This window comes from Blennius ocellaris (genome assembly GCF_963422515.1).
Source record: "Blennius ocellaris genome assembly, chromosome: 19".
Lineage (NCBI taxonomy): Eukaryota > Metazoa > Chordata > Actinopteri > Blenniiformes > Blenniidae > Blennius > Blennius ocellaris.
The window spans coordinates 21,645,078-21,666,038 of NC_137668.1; the positions used below are offsets into that span (position 1 = coordinate 21,645,078).

General features: G+C 42.5%; 1 protein-coding gene across 1 annotated transcript; it reads left to right on the forward strand.

Moving 5' to 3' along the window:
- Positions 1-204: 204 nt before the first annotated feature.
- Positions 205-20,789, forward strand: LOC308143907 (uncharacterized protein). Its single transcript, XM_080514849.1, has 32 exons — positions 205-341; positions 1,714-1,884; positions 1,982-2,161; positions 2,247-2,321; positions 2,443-2,514; positions 2,887-2,964; positions 3,517-3,606; positions 4,494-4,592; positions 4,684-4,770; positions 4,867-4,926; positions 5,016-5,149; positions 5,770-5,824; positions 6,011-6,062; positions 6,147-6,280; positions 6,367-6,600; positions 6,853-6,947; positions 10,482-10,491; positions 10,635-10,799; positions 10,943-11,122; positions 11,213-11,287; positions 11,382-11,453; positions 11,719-11,799; positions 11,905-11,994; positions 13,384-13,482; positions 13,566-13,652; positions 13,795-13,854; positions 15,482-15,615; positions 16,166-16,220; positions 16,346-16,397; positions 17,099-17,232; positions 17,337-17,573; positions 19,395-20,789. The coding sequence occupies exons 2-32, from the start codon at positions 1,726-1,728 to the stop codon at positions 19,536-19,538; spliced, it is 3,279 nt and encodes a 1,092-aa protein (XP_080370975.1). The 5' UTR covers positions 205-341; positions 1,714-1,725; the 3' UTR covers positions 19,539-20,789.
- The last annotated feature ends 172 nt before the right edge of the window (positions 20,790-20,961 follow it).

The window sequence follows — 20,961 nt, forward strand, 5'->3', positions numbered from 1 at the left end:
CCGATGAGAAACAAGCACAGCCCGCTGATGGTTCCGCTTATCATACTACAGTTTAGTCTTTGCTTTGCAGGGGATTAACACAAAGTGTTTGTTATTGTCAAGAAAAAAAATCTGTCATTTAATCTCGTCTTGAGCCTACATCACCAATAATTCGATTTAATGTAACTTAAAAAATATATATAATTTATTTGTTTTTAACGTTGTGGAGCAGACGCGGGGCAGAAGAGTGACGGCTCCTCCCTCCGGGGGTCGCCCAGCTGTTGTTGTCAGATATACCTGTTTGCGGGCCCATGAACGTCAAGACGCTCGGTCAAAGTGTTTGTCTTTCAACAAGTTGACAGGTAAGTTAAATATGAGTGAGCTCGACACCGGTGTAGCGTAATGAAGGCGTTGTTTGTGAAGCTTTTAGCAGTCGGGGCGTCGCCACTCCCACCTAACGGGCGCTGCGTGCACGTCGTAGACATGACATCCCAGCCTCAAACCTCCGTTATATATTACATTTAAGTACACATTATGACTTTTATAAAAACAACCCTGAAAAAAAAGACACTTTTACTATGAAACATGTCCTGATATAAATCTGTTAAAACCTTTTACAAGGCTGTAAAGCGCGCACGGCGGTTGTCGGACACTGTCATTGGCATATATACAGTGGAGTATGTCTGCAAAGACATGTCAAAATAAAAGCTCCAATCACGTCGCCATAAAGCTATTAGAACTCTTCGAAAGGACGATTGAAGTTAATTCAAATAATGTGTGGACGGAATGCAAATAATGTTTTTAACAAGCTTTTAGTCAAAAAAATGTTTTATAGATGTTCCACGAGACGTTTTCAATATTTTAAGTTGTTGTATTCTGAAATGACACATCCAACTCCAACTCCAACTTGATTGTATTTAGTCACGTTCCAAATTGCAAATGAGTTTTACTTTGAAATGACACATCATAATTGCCTAATACTAACTGAGTAGTATCCCGGGCTGGTCGACTAAATGAATAACACAGCTCATCAAATTGTTAGCGCTTTTGAAATACAATATCATATTGTAAAAAAATACAAGTTTGACATATAATATTGAAAATAATATCTGATTTCCATATATGCATTATTTGTATTAACTATTAATGAGTAGTTTTTAGCTCGAATAACTCATTCATTGATTCCTAATAGATTCAAAGCGTTGAGATTGGAGCGTTTATTTTGAAAGCAATTAGCGGATGTAGCACACTGTGCATTTCGTAAATGACAGCGGTCGACAGCCGCCGTGCTCACTTGACTTCGTTGTAGAAACTGCGGGACCGCATTGAACAATTTAACAGAATTAAACCAAACAAGTGTGGATGCTGGTGTTTATTAAATATAATGTTCTATTCATGGGAGGGCTGAATCACTATTCAAACATTTAAAAGCTACAGTTTGATTTAATCCACACCTATAAATATATCCTCGCAGATGGGACTCCACCCTGGCAGCTCAGATGAAACCACTGCAGTTTGTAGACATGATAAATGTGTTAATATGATATTATGCCATAAACTGTTAATGCAATGCAATATCATAGAGAAATATCACAATATAAAGCCAGTGTCACTGATTCTACGTCAGAAAATGTGTCACAAAATCAATCAAAAGGTAAAAAGGTATTCCAGTTCTGTCGTTCAAGTGTTTGACTGTTTTTTTCTTCTGTTTTGCCTGCGTGTGTTTGCGTATAGCCCGGCGCGACCATGGCCTTCGCAGGAGCCCCGCCTCAGGCAGCCACCCACATGGCCACCAAGGTAGAGCTGACCATCTCCTGCGAGAACCTCCTGGACATGGACGTCTTCTCCAAGTCCGACCCGTTGTGCGTTTTGTACATCAAGACGTCAGGATCCAAGTGGTACGAGGTCTGTATCCGAATCCGAAGCCCTTTGTCGTCGAAGGTTTTCGCTTATAGCCCCCGATCTCACATGAGCCGCCGTGCGTCTTCCTGCGTCGATTCAGTTTGGCCGCACAGAGATGATCCTGAACTGCCTGAATCCCAAGTTTGCTAAGAAGTTCATCCTGGACTACTATTTCGAGATGGTGCAGAGCCTGAAGTTTGGCGTGTACGACATCGACAACAACACCTACAACCTGGACGACGACGACTTCCTGGGGGAGCTTGAATGCACGCTGGGCCAGGTGAGGTTACGCCGCACACACACACACACCCCTCCGCCTTCCCGTCGCTCTTCTCGTAATTTCCCGCTCGACGTCTGTTTCCCAGATCGTTTCCAACAAGCAGATGACCCGACCTCTGCTGCTGCAAAACAAGAAGCACGCGGGTCACGGGACGATCACAGTGCGTTGGACTTGGTTTTAACGTCACGGGTCACGACTGGGTTCTCGGATTAAATGTTTGATTCACATTTTATATGATTCGGAACTGAATGCAATCATCTTTTCTTTTTTTTTTTAAACAGATCTCTGCTGAAGAAATAAGAGACAACAGAGTGGCAAATTTTGAAATTTCTGCACGGAAACTGGACAAGAAGGTACAGCGGACGGCACGGGGGGGTTGATACGTCTGATTTGATCGTCTTGTGTTCTAAATTAAAACATTTCAATTGGACAATACGTAAAACTTTAGCCATATACTTTTTGTAAATATCGTCTTTGTCGTTATTAGTTCCAGCGGTCCAGATTAGTTCTCGTGTGTAAATTGCATAGAAACTTTTTTAAAGCTTCTTTAAGCCTTTCAGGGAAACAATTTTGGATGACTCAACACACCGCCGTGTGGTGTAAACGTGTATTGCAACACTAAATGCAGGGGAAAGTACCAGCATTATTGTCCTTGACATGACATATGTTGTTTGTTTTTTTTTTACTCAAATGTGCTTTAAATGACTGATTGGATGTTTGTTCAGTACTTGTGGTGGTCCGATCCCTTCCTGGAGTTCTTCAAGCAGACGGAGACCGGCTGGCAGCTGGCTCACAGGACAGAGGTGATTGAACCTTGATTGTATTTGTCTGGTTGGTTTTTATTTGTCGTTTCTGGTTGTGTAGTTTGTTTAACTTTGTCAGCACATTTATTCACTATGTGGCTGGTATTGTTTGAACTCCTGTAATGCACTTTTTTTTATTCAAAGGACGCAGTAATCATAAATAAGAAAAGCAGGGTTTTTTTTACAAAGCATTGCCTCAAATTTGTGTTGATTTACTGTATTAATGCCACTTGCACGATAAGCCTAAATACTATTTACGTAGAATAATCTATTTATCACTTCGGTAATGCGAGCAGGGTTTACTTAAAAACGAAGTAGCATCACAAATATCCATCTAATTTTCATGTTAATAATCAAGTTATTCACATGTTTCAAAACTTTGAAATATTATGGAAACTCCTCGCCGCAGAGAAATTAAGTCAACTTTCCACTGAACAATACACATGATCCACCATTAACTTACATCTGTTGGATCTATTCCTATACCTGTGTTTATACCTGTTGACATTCAATAAAGTTTGACTTGTGGCTCACCGTCGCTTGTTTTCGTAGGTCGTACACAACAACTTAAATCCGATTTGGAGACCGTTCCGCATCCCTTTGCGAGGTCTCTGCGGAGGAGACGTGGAGAAACCCATAAAAGTAAAACTGAATTTCATTTCAAATGAAGCAAAACCTTTTTTTGATATTAATCAAATGTGTCATTTATTAATCGACCCCCACTAATAACGTGTCCTGTTTCCTTAAAGGTGCAGTATGTGATACTTAACTCCAACTTTACTTTTCCCCGTTTACGCGACAACGTTTTCATCTGTTTCCATGACGACGGTGTTCAGATTTGCTGAAAATGCAGCTTTTTGGAAATCACTCTGACTCGGTCTCCATGGAAACAAGGGAGGGGGGGGGGGGGGGCATAACTTCCTGGGAATCTTCAAGCACAAACGCAGACTTCACACATTTCCCGTCGTTCTTTCTTTCATTAGAATCATTTTCAACTCAAAAACTTTGCATCCTGCACCTTTGAAAACTCCCTGTAGAATGATTTCAGTTGAACCTTCTAACCTTTTTTTTAATTTAAAATTTTGGGGGGGAAATTCAGTTTGAACTTGGTGGCTTCAGTAACCATATTACTTACTACTAATTCATCTTTTATTGCATTTTCCTTTCATCGTATGGTGCCGGCAAACTTAAAACAGGGGAGACCTTGTGACCCCCGGCTGGATGAGCAGTGTGTGTATGTATGCACGATTCATGGCGTGCCGTCTTGCTTTTTTTTTCTTTTTTTGTTTATATCTTTCTATTTCCTGCTCGTACATTAAATGTGCTCGTTATTTGAAAAATGTACAATTCACTTCTTCACCTTAAATAAAAAATACCACACAGGTTTTTTTTTCCACAGTTATGAAGCACTCTCAAAATGAACATTTTTGCATTTATCGAAGAAACATATTTTAAATTGGATGTCACGGTGGTAGTTTGATTAAACTCGCCTTGGCCCCACACTGAGCGTCTTCTCGTTGCTGTGAAAGGTGGACTGTTACGACCATCGCTATAACGGCTCCCACGACCTCATTGGGAGTTTTCAGGCCACTTTGGCAGAGATGCAATTAGGAACCCACATCTCGCCGGTGAGACCTTAATCAATTGCAGCGTGTTTTCTTTTTTTTTGGATTAGTGGATTTTTTGTTTCATGCAACCGGCTGCTGTTGCACATTTCAGGCGGAGTTCCAGTGCATTAACCAGAAGAAGAAAGGGAAGAAGCCAAGCTATAAAAACTCTGGGGTCGTATGCATCAAACAGTGCCAGGTAAGAGTTTAGAGACTTTATATTTGGTTTGTAATAATTCTTTAGGGTGTTTTCCTTTGAATAACTGGATGGACTTTTTCGTTTTCCGTCTTCCAGTTGGTGAAAGAATTCACCTTCCTGGATTATATAATGGGAGGCTGCCAAATCAACTTCACTGTGAGTTTCTAAACGGCCGGCAGATCGCTTCCTATTGTCTTTTTGGTGAACGACGCGAAACTGTATGACCCCCGTCCTCTCGGCTCCAGATCGCGATCGACTTCACGGGCTCCAACGGGGATCCAAGCACCCCCCAGTCGCTCCACTACATCAACCCCGACGGCTACAACGAATACCTGACGGCCATATGGGCGGTGGGGAACGTCGTCCAGGACTACGACAGGTTTGACTTCACTCTTAAAAAGATGCATACTTTTTTTTTTTTTTTTTTCAATCAAACGCATTGAATAGAGTCATAATGTATATTAACTTCAAATTAGTTTTTGCTGGACAAATGATAGCCTGCATTTTTCCCACATGAGTAAATCTCTGAAAAAAGGAAAAACCCACTGCAGTGAGACGAGGTGCATTCAGGACAAAAATGTCTAAAACACAGAGGAAAACTCGCCTCACTTGAACCAAACATGAACAAACTTTTAAAAAGTTGATCTGTAGGGCGGCACTTTTAAATCCCACCTGCGCCCACAGACTGTTCAATCTAGTTTAATTAATAAGGCGTGAAGAATGATCCTAAATCAGATAGTTTGAGAAACTGTGATTTCTGTTTTACTTTTTATTTACATTTTTCACAAACGACAAGAACATTCCCCTCTACACACACACATAGAACCAACAGATGTATTTTTAAACAAACATGAATATAGAAACCCAAATGTGTGATCGTCCGTGATTTAGTGTCCTCCCGGTTCACAGTCATCGGTTGTTGGCAGTTAATAACAGAATCCGCCATAGAAAATACAGTTTAAGATGAATAACGTGGTGATATTTTGTGTTTCCGTGCAGCAATAAGATGTTTCCCGTGTTCGGTTTTGGAGCTCAGATCCCTCCGTCCCGGCAGGTTTGAAATAAATCCGTTTCTTCGCCAGGCCATTCTGTATAAAAGTCATATTTTGACGGTCGTCTCGTGCTGCTTGTGCTTAACGCAGACACGCCGGGCGGCTCTGGCACGTAATCCTTCACTGGTTACATGATAGATTTCTTTCCCTGGACCGTTTCAGCAACGTCTCAGCTTGTCTTCCCGCAGGTTTCCCACGAATTCCCCGTCAACTTCAACCCATCGAACCCGTTCTGCGCAGGTAAACGCCGGACTTGTTGAGGTTTGAGTTTGTCACGGGGGAGGGAATGCTTTCTGTTCTGAGCTCTGCTTGTCCGCGTCGAAGGCATCGAGGGCGTGGTGCAGGCCTACCAGCAGTGTCTCCCTCAGCTGAAGCTCTGGGGTCCCACCAACTTCTCCCCCATCATCAATCACGTGTCCTGCTTCGCCCGGCAGGCCATGCGGCAGAAAATGGCCTCGGTGAGTGTCCCAAAAAAAAGCAAACGTTTAAACCGTCTCCGCGGAAACGCGAGCGCGACCTCTCGGTGTGGTTCCCCGCTGTGCAGCAGTACTACGTGCTCCTCATCATCACCGACGGCGTGATCACCGACATGGACCTGACGCGCGCCGCCATCGTGGAGGCCTCCCGCCTGCCCATGTCCATCATCATCGTGGGCGTCGGGGGCGCCGACTTCGACGCCATGGAGTTCCTCGACAGCGACGACAAGCTGCTGGTCGCCCCCAACGGCGACGTGGCCGCCAGGGACATCGTCCAGTTCGTGCCTTTCAGACAGTTCCAGGTACGCCGCAGCTCCACGTATCGGGGAAAAGTCACCATAAACGAATCGTCACGAATGATCTGATTAAATATGTTAAAAGGTCTGACGCTACGAGTTACTATAGATGTCTTTGCTCGTGTTGTTATTACATGTATATAACAGTTTGGCTTCACTTCTCCAGTCAGTCCATCCGGCGCCACACGGTTTGCAGAGCCTCCGTTTTCGAACGCAATCTAAACCCGCGGTCGTCACTTTGTGTCGCTGTCATTGCAGGGAAGCAGCGTGGCCTTGGCCCAGAGCGTCCTGGCAGAACTCCCCGATCAACTGGCTTCATTTTTCAATTCGTACAAGTTGAAGCCTCCCAGGATGTCTGGTGATTGTGAACAGTCCTAAAAAAAAACAACCCCAAAACAGCTGAAACTCTCCGCAGTACGTCAGGTGTACTGCTATATATCTATATTTATTGCATGTAGAGAACACGACCGAGGACAGTAACACACTAACACTATGCAGTGACGAGTTTACAATGTCATTTATCTTGAGTTTGGAAAAAGAAATGGAATAGAAGCATCCAAAGACGAAGTATTCATATCGTACATGAGTAATATATTTTCCTGAAAACGTTTCGTTTCAGTGCCAACATTTGAACTTGAGTGTCGACTTTCATCTCGTTACAGTTACAGTATTAAAACGGTCTTGTTTCGTTTTGTCGACCACTTGAAGGTTATTCATTGAAAAGATCAAGCTTATTGATATTGTCGACGGAAGCCACTGGTTCCTTTTGGATTTTTCCAAAAGAAAAATCAACCAACCAATCACAACAAGTGCCACTAAAAAAACTCAGTGATCCTTAAAAAAAAAAAAAAAAAAAAGACGTTGCGTGTCTCTGAAGTTAATTCAAATATTGACTTCAAGCTTTTGTGCCTGACTGCATTTCAGAACTGGAACATTTTCACTTAAAGGGGTTAAATAAGAAGTTTTTTTTTTGTTTTTTTTACCGAAGTATCACATATGTAGCCAATAAATGTGACGGCATGTGTTATATGATAAAACAAGAGAAGCTTAATTCACTAATGCAAATGTATGAAAAGTGTGTGTATTATTAGATGCTCGCTGTTTGCTTCTCTCAGTGAGCAGTTCTTATTGCATCACCATGCAAATATTCATACTCAAACTTGTATTGTTGTCGTATGATGATGTAAAGCCTTTTAAAAAAATATTATTTGTATATAACTCTCCTTATGTGCTCGTGTCATTTGTGTGTAGCTGCAAGTGTTTCGTATTTCATTATCTTGATTAAAAATAGTATTCTTAATGCCTTTGTTTTAATATATTTCCCTCATTTCCCTGTAACACACTGTGAATTGTACGGATGGTGTAAGAGAAATAAATTCGACTTGCCTTGCCAAACATTCAGCACTTTTGATGCCAAACTTCATGATTTGTGCGTTTTGTTTTTGAGAAGCTGGGGAAACCACATCCAGTATATCTGCAGCAAAGTGTCAGAAGCGTATCTCATTTAGTTCATAAGTCATGTCTGATGTCATAGTTTAATATATCTATACCTCACATACTGTAGTATTGTTTGGGCTGCCTCACATCCTTCTCCACTTAAATACTCTTCACACCAAAAAAATTATCTTTTGTATGAATCATCTTATATTCCAGAAGTAGAAAGTTTAAACTTTTAACAATTTAATCTTTTAATACTTTAGAAACATGTATATTTATGTGTAAATTCATTGATAATGAGCAACACCTTCCAGATGCACATCACAACTTTTTCCTGTTACCTTCAGCCATTCATTGTGACCCAACAAGGAACCCAATGACCTAATGTACCTACAGACATCAGCTTTCTATCAAATTTTATGGACCCACACTTTGAGAACTCTGTGGACATATCTTTTAACACTCTTCCCTCTTTAAGGCCAAATTATTTACTTCCAAATAGAGTCCCCTTAATTCTTTGATGATATCTCCTTTGTTTTTTCTGCTTGTTCTTTCATAGTTTTTTTTTTTTTTTTTACTTTTATTTCCATTCACGTTCATTGATGGAGAGGACTCTTGCGCTTCTTTCTTCTGCACATGTTGGTTTCATCTTGTTTTAGTTCTGCAGTATATTTTTATTTTGTGCATATAAAGAAAATAAATAAAGGTGGGCCGTCCAAGTATGCATTCAGGGCGACACTATCCCCCTATAATTAGTGTTTGTTGATAATATTACTAATATAGCGCAGTTTGTTGGCTGCGGTGGCTCGAGTTAGTCAGAAGGGGGCGGTGTGGCGACTTTTGGGAGCTGTCGCCCCCACTGGACACCACAAAAGAAGAAGACGAAGACGAAGAAGAAGAAGAAGAAGAAGAAGAAGGCTGCATTATCAGTTGGGCCCCGCCCACTTCAGTCACAGTTAGCTGCTCCTCGTCTGTCTAAAAGGAAACATCTCACACGGTAAGATTAAAACTCTCCCACACTAAAGCAGCGTAACAACAGTAAAATATATGCGCTCGAGGCTCTATTTGCTCCCGCCAGTGAAAGTGTTCCGTACTTTTCTCGTCGTCATATGACTGTGGGTGTGTGGGAACCACTCCCTCCAGTTAACGGCGCTAGCTGCCTTAAAGACGGAGCACACTTTTTTCTTTTTCTTTAAGTTGGCTTTCTTCGAGATTTTACTTTTAATTTCACGTAACCAGTGCCTGGTTACTACCTCTGTCACTACCTCCGAATACACCTTGTCATGCTTGGTACTCCGCTGCTCACACCTTAACCAGGAACTAACGGATTTAATGGGCGTAAATTTGGTTCACGAATTGACTTTACATCAAAACATACTCATTATTTATTCAATAAGTTGACGCGGACTTCCATCGATCCATATTCTACTTATGTCCATATCCATACGGGTTTGTTTGCATGATGTTTGACCGTCATACTGCTGCTGTCAGACTGCCAAAACAGAATTCCATTGTATTTCATGTACATTGACTATAAAGTAATCTAATCCAATCGTCTCTACCACCTCCACATGTACAGACAATTTAGAGTCACCATTTCACTTTACTTCACAGGCTTGTTTTATCCCAGATAGCAAAAAGTTATTGAATCAACGTTGCGATTTCGTCAGGCTGAAGAGTGAGATCAACATTGAGTTTTGCTCGCTATGATCAACATTGCAAGAATATTGAATTTTCAATGAACCCAGACGATGAATCAACCTCGATTCAACCATGTTATCAACATTGAATTGCATCAACATTGATTCAACTAGATATACACGTCGAAAAATTACTATTCAAAGGCCATTTCAGCACTTTTAACATTCCTCTATTTTTTTAATGTGTCAAATAAAGCCAAAAATAATCACTTTAATCTATATTTAGTCATATGGCTGGTGGAGGAATTAATTAGTGTTGAGGCGAAGGTGTCAACCACGGCCCCAGATTGTGGCCACCTCTTATTTTGTAATTATTTTCACCACCAACTGAGTTGTCACATCTGGTAAAAGACCGGAAACCAAACTAAAGTTTCACCGTATTTAAAAAAAAAAAAATCAGAATTCTGACATGTCATCTTTAGAAAAAAAACAAAAATCCATAGAATTGTTTAAAATTCAGTACACAGGGTTGTTTCTCAGGCACACACGCCACACTGAGCTACCCAGTATATCTCATCCCTCCAAACGCATGCATGTTCATTGAAATTATCGACGAACGGTTAGTAATTTTCATTAAATACTTGTCATGATTCTCATAAGTCATAGACAAGGCAGTAAAATCCTCAAAACAGGAGGATTATTTGCCTTTTCCTTTTCAAAATTCACTTAAAGTATAAAAGCAGGAAACAATCATATGTAACCTAAAACTTAGAGGATAGATTCATAAGAAGTCTCAACTCATCTTTGTAGGTTTCATGAGGTATCGGTATGCACTAATAATAATCGTATCCTTCCTCTCCTCAGTGTATTGTCAGTGCATCTCATTGATCGGCGGCCGTATTATTTCCAGTGTCCCCTTTTTCCCTTTTCCTCTGCGTTGAACCGGTGTCGCGTGTCCTCCAGGCTGCGATGGCGGTGGTCGCTCCAGGACCCAGCGCCACTGCGACCTGTGTCACCAAGGTGGCACTGAGCATCTCCTGCGAAAACCTGATGGACATGGACGCCTTCTCGAAGTCGGACCCCCTGTGCGTGCTCCTCATGAACACTTCGGGGCCGCACTGGAGCGAGGTACGAGGAAACAGCTTGTTTGCTTGATTTAATTAAAAAAAAACAAAAAAAAGACATGGTTTGTTAATCATGTTATTGACATTTAAGCATTTCATATATGAGACAATAGCCTGGATGTGTTATTCTCTCCTCACGGATGTCAGATCGGCCGGACAGAGAAAATCCAGAACTGCCTTAATCCAAAGTTTTCCAAGTCTCTCCTCCTGGACTACTACTTCGAGATGGTGCAGAAGCTGCGTTTCGAGGTGTACGACATCGACAGTGAGAACTGCAGCCTGCAAGACGCCGACTTCCTGGGAGCACTGGAGTGCACACTGGGACAGGTTCACCCTCGCTCCGTTCACCCTGCTTTCTCCTGTGGTGCCGGTTGATGGCGAAACATAACCGGAGGGGGCGTGTGCCTCTCTTTCCAGATTGTGTCCTCAAGGAAAATAACAAAACCGCTTCTGATGAAGGACAGGACACCGGCAGGGAAAGGAACCATTACTGTGAGTTTTACATTCCATTCCGGGAGGAGGGGGACGTGTGGGAAAGCATTTTCGTGGGAATTGATGTGTGTTTATTTCTATTTATGTTTTCTAGGTGTGTGCAGAAGAAAGAACGGACAACAGAGTCGTTGCGTTTGAAGCTGCAGCCAGAAAACTGGACAAAAAGGTACTTGTGTTTGGATTTAGGCTGAAGTTAAATGACCCCCAATATTAATTTCAGTCGCCATTGAGCCTCAAAGCCCCTGGAGAAACCCCATATGTGCACAGGAAGGCCTTTTATCAATGTTACTGTCACAACTGTTCGGTTTACGGTTTTAGAAATGGCAAATTTTACAATTCTCCTCACATTTCCACTTCAAACGGTGGATTTCCTAGACATCTTAAGTCGCTCAGCAGTGTGTTTTATTCTTTTTTCAACGGTTTCATTCCAGGATTTCTTTGGAAAGTCGGATCCTTTCCTGGAGTTCTACAAGCAGACAGACACCGGCTGGCAGCTGGCTCACAGGACAGAGGTACGCCGACGCCCTCTGCCGACTGTTGCGACGTGAACCGACGACGTGTTGCAAACCGATTACAACACGAGCCGTCGTTATTAAACTCCTGTTTCTGTTGCACAGGTGGTGAAAAGCAACCTAAACCCGGTGTGGAGGCCTTTTCGGATCCCGATCCAGTCGCTGTGTGGAGGTGATGTAGAGAAGTCCATAAAGGTGAATATTACCCTTTTTTTTCCTGCTGTTGTTTGAATATATACCTGCCCCTTGTATTCCTTTCCTACTGGCGAATCGAATGTTGTAATTTGATAGAAAATGAGTTTTTGATGGAGAGTAGAAGACATACTGTACCGAGCCCCCAGGGCGACGCTGTCAAGCTGAATTTATCAAGACATGCATGCAAAAGGCTGCAAAATGCAATGGTCAAAGGTGTTTTTAAGGACATTTCACTGTATTTTCCAAAGGTTTCTTCCTTTTTACATTTTTTTTTTCTTTCCAGAGTCACTTTTGCCTGCTCATGTGGGTTTTTCTTTGCAACGGTGCCTTGAAATGACTGCGTTTGGCACGACAAATAAAATACAATTGATTCAGTAAAATGTGTCCTTTTGTAGAGATGGCAGTCATTTTTGTTCAGATTTGTACGTTCAAACGTTTAGTCTGCACCAACTACAAAGAAAAACTTGAGGGTGTAATTTAAAAGCAAACGTACGTATGTTGACGCTGAACTAATATGAGTTTTAACACCAATGCTTCATGTGAAAACTTGTTATCAGTTGCCCCCAGATTGTGAAGATTCACGTGTGACAATGCGATTAGTTTACGTTTGCTGTTTTTTGTTTTCCATCCTTTTTAACTCTGTCAAAGCGATCTTATCGGGAAGAGACGCTTTCCCGTGGACAGTTCATGTGAGTCAAACTGTCGATTTAAAGTGAGTTTTCTCCACGTGAAGGATGCAGTGTCTCCAGACGGGACGAGGTTGACGCATCTGCATCCACCTTAACGGAAGACGCTCAGTTTGCAGGGGTCTGGCCCTCTTGGTGAACTTTTATTTAAGTGCTGATCATTCACTTATTATCAACAACCGGGTGAAGCTCACGTAGAATCTTCAAGATAATAAACCTGCTTGGCAATCATGTGAGGGATTTTTCTGGATTTAGCATTAACGGGTCAGTTCACCAAAGGGCCAGTTTTCCGTGAACGTGGATTCTTCTTTTAGTTTCCCCATGAGCTTTTCTCAGCTGCCGCACACACAGTCTTGACATGTAGCATCCCACAGTTTGTCTCGGCTTCACTGGTTGTTCCACACATTCCGTCCTTCACCACGTTCTCTCGACACGTTCCGAGTCCGCTGTGTTGCAGCAGATTTCTCGTTTTCACAGAGTCCGCCAGTTTAGCCAGCCTGTGTGTTTGTGTGTGTGTGTGTGTGTGTTATTTTCCAGTAGTTTCCAGGGCATCGTCTTGCATTCGAAGCTTCACGCGCTCGGCATGCTTCTGTCTCTCTCTCTCATCTGGTTCTGACTTCCACTTCACTGTCGATGTGCCGCTGACGCAGAATCCGAAGGCGAGGTTGAGTGACGGCGTCGTCTCTGCTCTGCGTCTCAACAGGTGGACTGTTACGACTACAACAGCAGCGGGTCGCACGACTTCATCGGGTCCTTTCAGACGACGCTCAGCCAGATCCAGCAGGGGTCACAATCGTACGCGGTGAGTGAGGCTCGGCGCTTGCGTCTTTCCCTCGGTCACAAGTTAAAAAGTCTCGGCGCTTCTAATGTTTCCTACCCGCGCAGGCGGAGTTCGACTGCATCAACAGCAAGAAGAAACAGAAGAAGAAGGGATACAAAAACTCCGGCGTCATCATCGTCAAACAGTGCAAGGTGACCGTTTTTATACCCGATCTCGCTTTTTTTTAACGTGTACTATAAGACATGTCTGCACATTTTATACGTAGCCTCTTGCAAAGTTACTTATTTGTCCGAATATTTTAGGTGATTTCTTGTGACCGTTATTTGTTAACAGATAATAAAGGAGTACACGTTTCTGGATTACATAATGGGAGGCTGTCAGATTAACTTCACGGTGAGTATTAAACATTATTATAAACGACACAATCAAACAATGTGATCCTTGATACACTAACATTGAGTTTCCTACCAAATAAAAAAATGGACTCCGTTATGTTTAAGGCAGTAATTTCCCATTAGGAGGCAATGGAATAGGTGTTCCGGCTTTAATGGGTTAGATCAGTGTTTTTTAACCTTTTTTGAGCCAAGGCACACTTCTTTCTCTGGAAAAATCTGGAGGCACACCACCACCTGGAAATATAAAAATTTGAATCTCTGTAGCCTACATTAACAATATAAAATCATTCTCATCAAAGTTTTATCAACAGAAATCAAGTAAATACAGAAAAAATGTATTTCTTTATTTTAATTTTTACTCAGTGTGAAACCTGGGCCTGATGGATAAAGAGCTGAAATCCTGGTTAGATTCTTCCTTTTCAAAAACTTCTCCATCACTGTCACCGACACAGTACTTTGATACAAGATGGCAGCAGCCGCAGGTGGTGGAGATTAACCAGACTGACGTCTGTCAGTTTCGATTTCACCAGCAAAGTTCTGTGCTGCCATCTATTGGCGAAGAGTGTTTATTCATGATTACTCTGCAACACACTGCTCTCACACTGGGTTAGATTATCGTGTCGGCCTTTCTTATAAGATTAAACCAAGTGCTCAAAGGTCAAAGTTCCACCGAACATATATTAACGAGAACGTTCAGTGCCTCAAGTCACAAGCGGCTTTCCCACTTGTTTGCGTCGTAATGGAGTAGAGAGCGTTCGCCCTGAAGCCGTCTGGCCCCCGCCTGACCAGCCAATCTGCTCCAGCTCTTAACTCGACACTTTTCAAACCGTAGCTGTACCTCGGGAGTATAATTAACTGCCACTTCATTTTCCTACGCCGGCGCGATGGCGGCGAGCAGCCACACACACACCCTGTTTCCACTAAATGAAGTTTCCATTGCAAATTCAGCTGGATTACATCCTCATTATATCATCAGCTCGGTGTGGACGGATATATAAACAAAACCATGCATTTCACATGTTGGGATGACGAAAGTACGGTGGCCCTGAAGTGCAAACCACAACAGCAAATGGCTAAACACAACAGCAAATTCGAAAAACACAACAGCAAATTCGAAAAACACAACAGCAAATTCGAAAAACACAACAGCAAATTTGAAAAACACAACAGCAAATTTGAAAAACACAACAGCAAATTTGAAAAACACAACAGCAAATTTGAAAAACACAACAGCAAATTTGAAAAACACAACAGCAAATCATTAAACACAACAGCAAATCATTAAACAACAACAACAAATTCAAAAACACAACAACAAATTGAAAAACACAACAGCAAATTGAAAAACACAACTGGATATTCAAAAACACAACAACAAATGAAAAAACACAACGGCAAATCATTAAACACAACAACGAATTAAAAAACACAACACAAATGAATGTTTTTCAATTTGCTGTTGTGTTTTTCAATTTGTTGTTGTGTTTAGTGATTTGTTGTTGTGGTTTGCACTTCAGGGCCACCATTCAAAAGTGTTGAACGTATGTTTGTAAGGGAACGCAATTATAACAAACAGCTTGAACTTTTCCCTGAAAATTTTTAATTCTTCTTTTCCATTCGACCAGATCGCTATTGACTTCACCGGCTCCAACGGCGACCCCAAGTCCCCCAATTCTCTGCACTACATCAACCCGCACGGCTTCAACGAATACCTGGCAGCCATCTGGGCGGTGGGGAACGTCATCCAGGACTACGACAGGTAAAACGGTTATTGCCCAGGATTTGACCGTTTTGTGCTCGGTGATGTATTTTCCCCTTTCGTCGCAGCAGCAGCCAGATGAAGTAATTAGACGAAATGGAAAATTAGAGGATTGGAGAGGGAGAAAAAAAAAAGAAAATGGGCCTCGGTGGGGTGTTTTATCAGATTGTTGTTGTTGTTTTTTCTTCCACTTCTCCAAAACTGTTCCACATGCTGGTTTCATGTGTCTCCATTCAGCCTGATCGATGTGCTGTGGCGTTTGCAAATTGTCGCACCGCAGATCGTTTAACAGGTTTGAGATTAAAATCCGAAAGGGAGCACAGCAGCAGTCATCTGGCCAACACATTCTGTCAATCCAGCGGGATTAAGCAGGATTAATGCAGAACGTGAGCTAATATGGAACTGAGCCAGAGCGGCCATTTACGGCCCGAATATCCAGTCGCCTGTTGGATATTACTCCCCAAAATATCATAATGCCCGAAAGCATAACGTTTCCCACTTTTTAATGTCATAAGGCATCCGTTTAAACTATTTCTCTTTCTTTCTGTAGTGACAAGCTGTTCCCAGTTCTTGGTTTTGGAGCGCAGATCCCTCCCAGCTGGCAGGTAATTGTAGCACTTACGACATTTAATGTTTATTTTGGAGCATATATGGGGGAAAAAAAGAAGAAAAAAAAATCCACGGCGGAGAGGTCTTTGTGGGGATTAACGTGTGTGTGTCTAAATTCCAGGTTAGCCACGAGTTTCCCGTCAACTTCAACCCAGCCAATCCTTTTTGCGAAGGTAATTATTAACGCTAGAGGCGGCGGCGTGAACGCACGCCGCTCCAGATGAGCTATTGTTCAGGTCATGTGGAAAACATCAGCAGCAGTGGCGTTTTGTGTTTTGGCTTTACGCCGAGGCGCGGTGTGATCATTTACTGATACGACGCCGTGTTCTGGATTTAAAGTTTATCATGATAAATGAATGAGAGTTAATGAATGAACAAAACTTCAGACGCCACATCTTTATATCCATTTCTTGTTGTATGTAAATTGAGGATGTGTGATAATCAGACTTTGGAGCGTATTCCTCATTCACCAAACTGTGCGAAACTCCTCAAAGGTCTTTTTTATTTATTTATTTTTTAAAGCAACTTTTTGCAATTAATTATCTGTGGGTCAACTTCTAGAACTCAGAATTACAGCTCATAGGATCAAACAATCCCTGAAAGGTTAAAGGATCCGTCGTGAATAGTTCATATTATATAATGTATAGTAAACTCTGCTTTTGCTTTATTATGGTATATATACATATTTTTTTTAAATCACCCAAGTCTGAGAAGTGAATAATTCTTGTCAGATGTTGATTTAATCCTACGAAATATCCAAGATCGACAGATGGGGAAACTATTCACATATAAAGTCCCAAGTTGATCCCGTTTTGTTTTGAAACCCGGTTGTCATGGCTACTGTGACTTCACGGCAGTTCGTTGGCGTCTCCAGGTATCGAGGGCGTCGTCGCCGCCTACCAGCAGTGTCTGCCCCAGGTGAAGCTTTACGGGCCCACCAACTTCTCGCCCGTCATCAACCACGTCGCCCAGTTCGGCAGACAGGCCATGCAGCAGCAGGCTGCCGCTGTGAGTTTCTTCACCCCCCCCACCCCCCCCCCCCATTTCATAATTCGTATCTGTAGCATCACATCTGATCCGTCCCCCCGTGGACGACTTCTTCCCCCCCGCAGCAATACTTCGTCCTGCTCATCATCACCGACGGCGTGATCACGGACATGGACGAGACGCGCAACGCCATCGTGCGGGCCTCCCAGCTGCCCATGTCCGTCATCATCGTCGGGGTGGGCGGGGCCGACTTCTCCGCCATGGAGTTCCTGGACGGCGACGACGGGATCCTGCGCTCGGCGGCGGGGGACGCCGCCATGCGGGACATCGTGCAGTTCGTGCCGTTCCGGCAGTTCCAAAACGTAAGACCCTTTGTAAATGAAAACATTTATTTATTTCTTTTTTTTGTATTCGTGGTCCAGCTTAAGCTGCTTTGAAGAATCCTGAAATACTGCACACATGTTGAATGTCTGCACGTCTTATTTCAGGCCGGCACTGCCGCCCTCGCGCAAAGCGTTCTGGCAGAGTTGCCTGACCAAGTGGCCTCCTTCTTCAATTTATTTGACCTGAAGCCCCCCAGCGAAGCCGCTGCTCCCTAGAAATGTAGGCGCACCCCGACCGGCTCACTCACCCTATTTCTCCCCCCCCCCTTCCCCCCAGTCCCTGCACTCAGTCGCCACACAGTTTCCCTGCTGAGGCAGCCTTGGTTTTTTTCAAAATGTTCTCAGGGTTTTCATGTTTCATGCCTTCACGGGTCAGCGGACGTGAGGCATCGCGCCCTCGTGTGCCGTCTGGTCTGTGCAGCCTACAGGCGCTAAGGCATGGGAACGCAAGAATGCATGCTAATATTCGAGGCCGTGTCCTTGTAGGGCAGAGTTCGTCTGCTGATTAAACAAACCTGAGGCTTTAGAGTTTGATTCATCATAAGCTCTAACCTCATTGGCTCTTAATCATGTATGACACATGGCATTTTTGTTTGATTTTCCTGTGTGCTGCTCCAGTAATCTGTACGTTTTGTCATTCGCAGGTGTTTTAACTCCCGTATTTTGCTTTTGCGCGTATTACAAACTAACGTACTAATGACGTCGCCTCTCGAAGGGTTTCAAAAACACGCATTAAAAGCCGTTCCAGCACGACTGAGGCTTTTTCTCAGTCATATTCTAATTTTGAGTCTCGCGTCACACAACAGGGTGTTTTAGCCAATGAATCACCACAGTTTTAACTTCAAAAACAGACTTTAAAAGTGATGCGGTCTTTAATTATAGCTGCGCTCGAGCTGTGCAGTCTCTTGTTTTAGCGTCATGCAGTGACGTGAGGTCAAACTGCGGATTGTGTTTCGCACGTAGTTTCAGAATCCATGACGCACACGCACACGCATAAATACGGTCTGGTCAAATAAGAGCGTCAGATTTGTAAGAGAATCGGGGCGTTGGCGTAAACCTGTGTGCACAACACTGCCCTCTGTAGTGAGCCAGAGGTACTGACCGCCTTGGCTTTTGTGAGATCAGCAAGACGATATATTGCGTTGACGCGCACAAATTGCATAACTTTTTCGGTTGAAATCAGGGACTTAAAAGTGTTTACTTATCTTACGTCAGTGACAAACAGTCACACGACTCGCATGCGGCTTAATCTGAGGCTCGGCTCTCTAATTTCTGCACTAATGGAACAAGAAATTTAGCAATTTCACTTATTATTTTCTAACTGAACTTACATTTATTGCACCTGCTTGTATCCAAATATTGATATTGTGTCATTATTTCCCAGCCCTGATCACACATCCATGATGTAATGTGTGCATGTGCAGTCATATTTATAATTTTTTTTTTATTATTTTAACCAGGAAGAATAATGTCGTGACACAAAGCTTTTTATCCTTTGAATGAACCCAAACCTGCGTCTTTATTCTGACCTCTCGTGATCTGCTCTGACTCGCAGCTTCTCGAAATCACAGTTTGTCGCTAATGCATGCTCACTCTGAATAATTCCACAATAAAAGAAATGTAGCGGTGGCACTCCCTTCCACAGTTCTGCACCAGTAACCCCATGCACACTCTCCACGCTTTGCTGCTTTTTTTTTTTTTCCCTTTTCTTCTCGTCTCTGCTTCCTGTTTTTTGCCCCGCCGGTACCGACCTGTTAATGTGTATCTGAGGTTCACCGGTGTCCCTCCTCCCTTTTTCAGTGTCCTCCAGAAGCCCTTGCTCAGAGCGTCCTGGCGGAGGTCCCAGGTCAGGTGTCCGGCTTCTTCAATGCCATGAATCTGAAGCCGCCGCAGGGCGATGCTCCCCTCTCCGACCTCTCGGCGTCGGCGCCGCCCCCGCCGTGATGCGTTCAGAGACCTAACCTCCACACTCCGTGCCCCCCCCCCCCCCCCTTCCTCCCCAAACACGTCAAAGTTTGACTTGAGCAGGAGAGTTTCCTCTTCTGCAGATGTTTATTACTCGTTTGTCACTAACCAAAGCTTACGGCCATATTTGCATGTGGCATGCCATGTGTTGGACACAATACACACATATATGCACTATATAGTGACGTGTAAAAGCCATAAATACACTTTTGTTAACATAGGATTAACAGATATTAACGTTGACACTTATTTATGACTTTATGTGACTCAAGTGCCAGAAGCAGAAAAAAATCAGAGCATTTCTTTTTAAAATGTTGTCCTTTTTTATTTTAAACTAAATATTCCCTAAGAGTTCTGTCTTTGTGGAAGAAGTGAGGCAGCTAATAACATTTCCATCTCATTAGTCTGTCAGTCAGACGTCGACAGGAAAGGGCTGGACGCATTTTTTCTTTTCCTTTTATCTTTTTTTTGCGTTGAGCAAATTATTATTTTTTGTTTTTTTGTCACCTTCATTTCATGAAACTTAAATACACAAAACGTCTCAACTCGTCAGAACAATAGCTTTCGAAATACAATCCAGGTATGTCTGAGTAATGTTTACAGGATCGATCTGTACATAATGGGCTGTTTGCTTAAGTCTGTACCTTTTTTGTAGATTTGACACTACAAAACCTGTTTTTCGTTTGTTGTTTTTGTACCTCGGTTTGTTTTTTTGTTTTTTTCATTTAAAAAAAAAAACAAGCTAAATACAAATACATTTCTACAGTGTATGTGATCTCGCGTGCCTGCTCGGTGCTCCCATACAAACCTTTAGATTGAGAGATTTATGATCGATGCCCGTGAAGTGCTTCATTTAACCCCCGTGCACGTCACATGTTCACTTTGTCTTACGATAACCACGTTCACTTTACAGATGGCATTAAAAATGTCGTTCTCTTAGCGTACTTTGTAAATCTGTTGTCGACCTGTTGTTTACACTGATCTTTGTCATTGCCTTATGTTATGCACATGTTTTTTTGTTTTTGTGTCATGATGTTGACTTAATCAGTATTTTACACTTATATCTACATACTATATATATATATATATATGAGTTAACAGGCACAATTATCCAGATTAGACTTGCATGTACTTTTTAATCTAAATTCATCAGATGATTAGAAATATATTGTTTATGTTTATCCTGCGTTCATATCATTTTATGAAATAAATCTTAATGTTTTAAAGTAACCTTGGATTGAAAAAGGTCTGGTTTCTTTTAATCCAGGATCATCATTTGGGTGATTGCATCTCACGTGAAGGTACAAGTGCTTTGTGTTAATGTTTTTTTATTGAACCTGTGATACTGTTGCTGTCAGCTGACAAAAAGTATAAATAATCAACATATGCACTAGAATCTATA

Excerpts from the sequence above, each read along its gene's own strand:
- LOC308143907 (XM_080514849.1), top strand. The coding sequence starts at position 1,726 with ATGGCCTTCGCAGGAGCCCCGCCTCAGGCAGCCACCCACATGGCCACC. Across the intron at positions 1,885-1,981 it reads CAGGATCCAAGTGGTACGAG|TTTGGCCGCACAGAGATGAT; the intron begins GTCTGTATCCGA and ends GCGTCGATTCAG. Across the intron at positions 3,607-4,493 it reads ACGTGGAGAAACCCATAAAA|GTGGACTGTTACGACCATCG; the intron begins GTAAAACTGAAT and ends TTGCTGTGAAAG.